The 8,351-nt window shown below is 41.8% G+C and overlaps 1 protein-coding gene and 1 non-coding gene across 2 annotated transcripts; both read left to right on the forward strand.

Moving 5' to 3' along the window:
* The first annotated feature begins 750 nt into the window (after positions 1 to 750).
* Positions 751 to 8,351, forward strand: LOC121563446 (gastrula zinc finger protein XlCGF8.2DB-like). The gene is made up of 2 exons (XM_045213224.1): positions 751 to 760; positions 7,119 to 8,351. Exons 1-2 carry the CDS (start codon positions 751 to 753, stop codon positions 7,955 to 7,957), a joined length of 849 nt encoding a protein of 282 aa, XP_045069159.1. The 3' UTR covers positions 7,958 to 8,351.
* Positions 1,215 to 1,321, forward strand: LOC121563447. Its single transcript, XR_005999879.1, has one exon. It is a non-coding gene; the product is annotated as a U6 spliceosomal RNA (small nuclear RNA).

The raw sequence follows: 8,351 nt of genomic DNA on the forward strand, positions 1-8,351 counted from the left end.
ACTTGCAAAAGGTAAGTTATTCAGGCCTTATAACATACCTGTGTGTTATAGCTACTGCTGTCGAAAAAGCCATAATTAGTTATGCTATGTCCATGCATCTCCCTTCAGTGTGTGTGAGTTGCTAGCTATAACTTGTTAGCTACCATATGTCATTACCACCACTTTATTCCGTGCTGCTGTAATGTAAAGTGCAACCTCTATTTTGGAGTTTGTCTGCTTTCAACTTTGTCATCTAATATACTAGTCTGGGGAAACATGGTTGTTGTATTTGTTGGAAAAGATGGAGAACCGCGCAGTGTCGAAAAAGAGTCAATCCAAAACGGAGGCATTAATGTAACCCTCAGTTTTGGATGTATTTATCCTTTTCGACAGTGTGCGGGTCTCCATCTCTTCCAGTATTCTCATTTTGATACATACGCACTTGGAACAGACACTATTTAGGTATAAAGGACATTTAAAGAGCGCAGACGGCCTATCACTTCTGTTGCAGTATTTGAACATGGCTTGTCATTTGTTCTAAATTGCAGAAATGTGTTGATGCCAAACGTGAGAAATTCATAACATTTCCCATCCGTTGCCACAGATGTTGACTTTCTGGCAAGGTGTTTCGTAGGTTCGGTGGAACAGCGCTTATCAGCGCTCTGCGCGCCCAAGTATTATTTGCTGTGGATGGAGCTCCATCTGGTGGACAAAAGCAGTACTGCACCAGCGGACGTGAAAGGGGACCATCTTATTTTTTTTAAATCCAAGATGGCTACTTGTGAGTGTTCAGCACAAATGTCATAGTTTAGTTTCCCCTCTCCTTGTTTGTAATAGTTTCTGCTGTTTTACAAATGTGAAAGGGTTCAAAGCACACACTAAGCCTGAGTCTTCTCAGCTCTGAGTATAAGCTTTTACTAGATACAGATTTAGGATCAGTTTAGTTTCTACTAGCCTAGGAAAGACTGTTATGAGGGAGGGGGGGAAACGACACCAATCACAGCCCCAGCACGGTCCTACTACTCTACATAAACCCCAGCCTGCCCTGCTGCTCGGTAGAAGGCAACTGTTAAAGCTTTTAGATAGTACCACAGAGAGCGCTGTGTGTATAAAGGTGTGTTGACTGTGTGTTTTAAGCATATGAGTCTTATCAGGGTGCTTCCAGAGAATAACCGTCAATGAGACTGCTAATCTCGGCTGGTCCTATAAATTATGTCTGTGAAGAGTGTTTGTTTGTGCTCGCTTCGGCAGCACATATACTAAAATTGGAACGATACAGAGAAGATTAGCATGGCCCCTGCGCAAGGATGACACGCAAATTCGTGAAGCGTTCCTTATTTTGACCCCCTGGGGATAGTTTCCTTTCCCCCGAGGATAGTTTTGTCTTTTTAGAACTAAAACTTTCATTGTGTGGTGGAGAAAGCAGGCACTCCTGTGGATGTTCGCTACTAACTAGTGGTAATGTTAGGTAAGTGCACCTCTAGTGGTCATGTTGCTGCCTATTGAAATCACTGGCCACTTTAATAAATGGAAATAGCCTCCAACACTCTACTCAGCAAATTGGATGTAGTCTATCACAGTGCCATCCGTTTTGTCTCCAAAGCCCCACATAATACCCACCACTGTGACCTGTACGCTCTTGTTGGCTGGTCCTCACTACATATTCGTCGCCAAACCCACTGGCTCCAGGCCATCTATAAATCACTGCTAGGCAAATCCCCGCCTTATCTTAGCTCATTGGTCACCATAGCAGCACCCACCCGTAGTCTGCGCTCCAGCAGGTATATCTCACTGGTCATTCCCAAAGCCAACACCTCCTTTGGCCGCCATTCCTTCCAGTTCTCTGCTGCCAATGACTGGAACGAATTGCAAAAATCTCTGAAGCTGGAGACTCTTATCTCCCTCAATAACTTTAAGCATCAGTTGTCAGAGCACCTTACCGATCACTGCACCTGTACACAGCCCATCTGAAATTAGCCCACCCAACTACCTCATCCCTATATTGTTATTTATTTTGCTCTTTTGCACCCCAGTATCTCTATTTGCACATCATCTCTTGCACATCTATCATTCCAGTGTTAATACTATTGTAATTATTCTGCACTATAGCCTATTTATTGCCTTACCTCCATAACTTGCTACATTTGCACACACTGTATATATATTTTCTGTTGTATTTCTGACTTTATGTTTTTTTTACCCCATATGTAACTCTGTGTTGTTTTTATTGCACTACTTTGCTTTATCTTGGCCAGGTCGCAGTTGTAAATGAGAACCTGTTCTCAACTGGCTTACCTGGTTAAATAAAGGTGAAATAAAAAAATAAAAAATAAAAAATAAAAGTCACTTTAATAATGTTTACATATCTTGCACTACTCATCTCATATGACAGTATATACTGTATAATATTCTACTGTATCTTAGTCCATGCCGCTCTGTCATTGCTTGTCCATATATGTATATATTCTTAAATTCCATTCCTTACTAGATGTGTGTGTATTGGGTATATGTTGTGAAATTGTTAAGATATTACTTGTTAGATATTACTGCACTGTCGGAGCTAGAAGCACAAGCATTTCGCTATACCCGCAATAACATCTGCTAAACACGTGTATGTGACAAATAAAATGTGATTTGGGTAAGTGCAACAGGATGGCTGAACTAACGAACCCAAACCAAGTCAGACACTGTCCCAATCGACAAGGCAGCATTTCAAGGCAAGATGTCAAAATTGGCGTGTCTCAAGCTCAATTAAACTTAAAATGCTGCCTTCTAAGGTGCCTTCATTTGGTTGATTTTGAAGGCCACGTAGCTGTATCCTTCGCCGGGAGGCTATCCCGTAACACCTTGCGACGTAGCGATTTTTTAAAAAATAAGTCTAAATAAATTGCGGACAGAAGTCCCCGCTTGGGAGAAAATGTTCCAGAGGAATAGGGAATAACTTTGTGAAATGTAAGTTAATTTATTCACCAAATTGATTAAATGCTCAATAAATTACTTTCATGTGAATTGTTTTATTCAAATGTTGAGTCAGTGCTTTTTATCAGCCTGCTAGCCAAGCTAAGTCGGCTGCGATAGCTAGCTAGCAGGCAATCTCTTCCTGCTTATCAGCTGTTAAGAGATGAACAACTAAACTAACTTATCGTAAAGTCTGCAATGTGTCAATTGTGAAGACCCAGACAGTCTTTTATTTATTTATTTTTTTTAAATCCTGAATTGGTGAACTTGCTAGCCAGCTAATGACAAATGTAGCAAATCTATAAAAATTTAAACAATTGAGACTAAAGATGGCATCTGATGCATTCATTTCACTCCTCTCCATCTCATATCTGATTTAAAAACGTAGGAAATGCAGCTAGCCAGCTGTGTTCTGTTCAATCTAGGCTTGCTAGCCAGCCAAGTTATTTTTACATTCTTACATGATCAGGCAATACCAGTCCAAAGACCCGCAGATGGAGATATTGAGCTGTGTGCAGCCGGCTATACACTCGTATTTCCCCCGTGGACCGGTTCGTACGTAAAACATTCTGTTGCAAGGTGTTGATTTCCTCCTTAAACTTGATTTAATGTCGAATGTGAAAAAAAAACGGGGAAGATATATTGGCGAGATGGTGAAAAAAAAAACAGGGAAAATATGCATACTTTCTTTATGAAACACCATTTTCCACGACCATGCTAGAGTGGCTAATGTAGCTTCCTGATGTTGCGCCCCGTGTTCAGCCAAGGGTAAACAGACTGTTGCAACCTGATAGGCTGAACGCGACATTCGGGACTAGCATTCCTAGGTGTTAGCCACTCTAGCACTGTGGTGGGAAAATAGTTTTTCAAAAAGAAAGTATGCATATTTCCCTATTTTTTTTTTTTCACCATCTCGCCAATAAATCGAGTTAAGGTGGAAATCGACGCCTTTGCAGCCTGAATGGAGAATGTTTTATGTACGAATCGATCCACCGGGGATACGAGTGTGTAGCTGATTACATAAAATGCCTTTGGACAGTAAGATGAAACGACTCAATATCTCCATCTGCCAGCCTATGGGCTAGGTCACTACATACGCGCACTGCCTGTTTACCTAATGTTAGCTGACTTTCTTCTTGTCACTTTCCCTTCCCCTCTTGTGTTGCACCATTGCATATGAAGATTTGTTGTATTTATTATGAAATTATTAATTAAAAGTAAAAATTGGTGACAACTTGATCAAGCCTATGAATATGCAAAACTATTTACAAAACCATTGTACATTAAAAAAGGTAGTTGTGTTTTTTTTATTTTATTTTATTTTATTTTATTTAACCTTTATTTAACCAGGAAGGGCTCATTGAGATTTAAAATCTCTTTTTCAAGAGCGTCCTGGCCAAGATAGGCAGCACCAAGTCATTACAAAAAATTACAGACAGACAACATGAAAAACTACAAGTAATCTAGTAAAAAACCAACCAGGTTCTCAGCAACCTGCTCATTTTTCTCTGTCGAGGAAGGGGGCTTTGCCAAATAAGGAGAAAGTGGGAGGGACAGTGAGCAAGAACACACCCATCCAAATGTAAACAATGCATAACTAAGTAGAAATGTGCTATGTTGTCCTTACACAGCCCTAGGAACTGTCAATTACAAAATAAAATGTAGATTTAAGCTGTAAATTATAGAATACATGTCAATTAAGCTTGAACCCCGGGAATTGCTGCTTGCAGCTATATTGTTTAAATGGATTTGCATTATGGTGTTCATTAGGTGACTAAATTAGTAACCGTTGCCTTATGATTGAAAACTGGATACAAATGTGATTAATAAAATAAAAAATCCATTAGTCTGTATGTACAGCCCTACCTTGAACCCCCCCACCATGGCTGCTTGCAGCTTCATTGTTTAAATGGTTTTTCATTATGATGTCCAACAGGGGACCTCTGTAAATTAGTGACAGGTGCCTTGTGACCGAAAAACTGGACCAAAATATAATTAATTAAAAACCAATTTATTAAAGTCACATTTTCACAGGAGGGGAACATTGAACATCAGCTCACCCCAGATGCCACGCCTGTACAAAATGTGGAAAACAACACCGTGAAAGAAATGACAGGATAATGTGTGCCCCAACACCGTCACAGCACAATTGCCCCACTGTCTGTATGTCCCCTGTATACCTACTGTGCAAGTTAAGGTGATAGAAGATGTCTTGTAATTTAGTCCAAGTTAAAGTGAAACTGTCCCTTTGTAGTAAACAAAAAGAAGATGATGTCATTGTATTCTACTCAACTCACTACTCCTTTTTTTTTCTTCATATTTGATACGTTGTCGATATATCCCTTTCCCCATTTCCCCTGCCCTCACACACATTCTTATGTATTTATTTTCATTTAGAGGGGTCTTTTTACATATCCCTTTCCCATTTTGAATGTATAATAAAGTAAAATAAACCTTTACCGTGCCTCTTGTACGCTTATCTTTTGCACTTAAAACAGTTAAAGTTCATTTCTGATCACCATTAAACATTTAGAAGTGAGAGGGGGCCATATAAATGACTGGAGTGTCTGTATAACTGTCTCATTGTAGTAGACAATTGTAAGCATTGCTTATATTCACACCCGACATTTGAGTGAAATACAGATTAGTTACAAATGTCAAACTTAAAACACATTTCAGCAAAGTTCAAATATCTGTTCCTTTGGGACCCAACGTCTCACCTCAGACCTGTTTGTCATGGGAGTTCCTGCCAGTAGTCATAGGCTACAGACACAAGCCTCTACACCTCTGTTTTTCATCCTCTCCTTCTAATCAGGGGGCTAATTCAGACCTGGGACACCAGGTGAGTGCAATTAACTACCAGGTAGAAATAAAAAACAGAAGTGTTTCCGGCCCTCCAGGACCGGAATTGAAGAACCCTGCTCTACACTGTCTTGGTAAGAGGGGAACAAGGTGAAATGAACTATATACAAAAGGAATGTTTGACGACCACCCAACGAGTGGCTCAGTTTCCTTCAGCACCTCACCCTTTAGTGTCTCATCTCCTCCAGCCACTGTTCTTCCCCCTCAGCAGCACTTCAAGTTATTTTCAGTTCACAATTAACATTTTGAAATTAGAGGCCATAGAAATGACAGAAGTGTCAGCATGGGTTACACAAGCCAACGCTGGACTGACGTTAGTCTGGTGTCTCTCGAGTGATTCAGTGATGAATTGTGATCTCCCCATACTGCTCCTGGTAAACAGCGTCCGGCCAATCCACCGCTGTTGATGCTTGTTGAGAGTTGACCGCAAGCTCTGAGAGAGAGAGTGTTAAACTACTAATAGTCGACCCAACATTAGCAAATATTGAATTTTCCATTTCGAAGCTTCTCATTTATTATAGGAAAAACTCACCCCAGCTATTTCTGAGGCAGGCCTTGGAGGCAGGAAGGACATCACCCTCTTCCGGTCTTCACCCCCACCGGGGCAAGGACAGAAGCCTGGGGTGGATACAAGGGAACGCTGGAGGTAGATCACCAGGGACAGGGGCCGAACGTGAGGCAGGAGGGAACGCTGGAGGGGGGACTAGCAAGAAAAAAGTAAGAAAATGTATTCACTCTCTACTGGAAGCTAGCTTCATAAAGTATTCACACCCTTTGACTTTTTCTACATTTGGTTGTGTAGTACATGTTTAAAGTCGTGTGGTTCAGTTGGTAGAGCATGGCAACGCCATGTTTGTGGGTTCGATTCCCAGGGGGGACCAGCAAGAAAAAAGTAAGAAAATGTATTCACTCTCTACTGGAAGTCCCTCTGGATAAGAGTGTCTGCTAAATGACAAACTTCACAGACTTCACATAGTTTTTAAAAATCAAAAACTACATATTGCAACACCCAAAGAAAATAACACAGTTACACAGGTCAAACATAGGTACAAGGTAGGCATTAAAGAACTGACATTTTTACAAGTATCGACTGATAGTGACTCAATGTAGTCGGAGGTACACTCCACCGGCACTCATCTCAACTCCATTGAGATGTATATATGGTGGAGTTGTGTTTTCTCAGCTAGTCTACAGTCTGTATAGGTAACCTCTGCTCCTCCTCTCCTTCCCTCCAGACTCCCCGCAGCTCTCTCTCTCTGTCTCTGAAGAGGAGGTTCCCCCCGAGCAGCAGCACTGTGAGCAGGAGTGGAGCCCCAGTCTGGGGCAGGAGGACCCAGAGCCCACACAGATTAAAGAGGAACAGGAGGAACTCAGGACCAGTCAGGAGGAAGAGCAGGTTCAAGGGCTGGAGCCTGACATCATAGAGTTCAAATTCACTCCTTCCTGTGTGAAAAGTGAATGTGATCAGGAGGACCCACTTTGGTCCTTGACTCTTCCCCAAACCCAGACTGTGGAGAACAGAGAGAGTGACTCTAAACCAGTGGATTTCAAACCTTTTGGCACTGTGACCCACCTAAAGGGTCTTGACATTCCCTGTGACCCTCCAGGTAATCAAAACAATGCCTCCAGCCACAGCTCAGCCATAAGCAGCGACCCAGTAGGACTTGACAGCAGCCCAACTTTGGATCAGAACCCACTATTGGGGAATCACTGTTCCAAACCCAGCACCACATCTATAAAAACTCACCACTGCCGTGACTGTGGTGAAACGTTTTCTCTGAAAGCTGACCTGCAGAGGCATGTGACTCTCACCAAGAAGAGACTCAGCGAATGCCACTTATGCAAAAAACAGTACAACTCCACCTGTAAACTGGAAGCCCATGTCAGACTCTGTCACGGTCGGAAACCCTGCACCTGCCCCTTTTGTGGCAAGACCTTCAAACAAAAAGGACATCTGTCCAGGCACATGAATATTCACACAGGAGAGAAACCATTTAGCTGTGGTGACTGTGGGAAGAGCTTTACTCGGAAGGGGGACCTAAGGAGACATATACTGACTCACACAGGAGAGAAACCATTTAGCTGTGGTGACTGCGGCAAAGCCTTCATTCGCAAGGAGCACCTAACTGCACATATACGGACTCACACAGGAGAGTAATCATTTAGCTGTGGTGACTGCAGGAAAAGCTAGTCTCAAGCAGAACCTATCCAAGCATAAACTGACTCACACAGGAGAGTAATCATATGGCTGCTTAGTCTGTGGTAAAATATTCATTCAGAAGGGAAACCTGCTGACGCACGTGAGAAACATCCACAAAGGAAGAAAACAGGATGAAAACACAAAGAAGAAAGACAATTAGGACAAAGAGATTTCCTGTCAGCAGATGGGAATAACAAGGCAGGATGTGGACAACACTCTTAGGAAAGGAGAGCAACTCTGGATCATTCATGCTCTGGGTTTCAGAAAAATAAATACATTATGGATTTACTTTAGTAAAATGTTCTGTGTAAATAAAGTTTGATTTTAATTAAAAGTTTAGGAAATGAACAAA

The sequence above is a fragment of the Coregonus clupeaformis genome, unplaced genomic scaffold (genome assembly GCF_020615455.1).
Source record: "Coregonus clupeaformis isolate EN_2021a unplaced genomic scaffold, ASM2061545v1 scaf0090, whole genome shotgun sequence".
Lineage (NCBI taxonomy): Eukaryota > Metazoa > Chordata > Actinopteri > Salmoniformes > Salmonidae > Coregonus > Coregonus clupeaformis.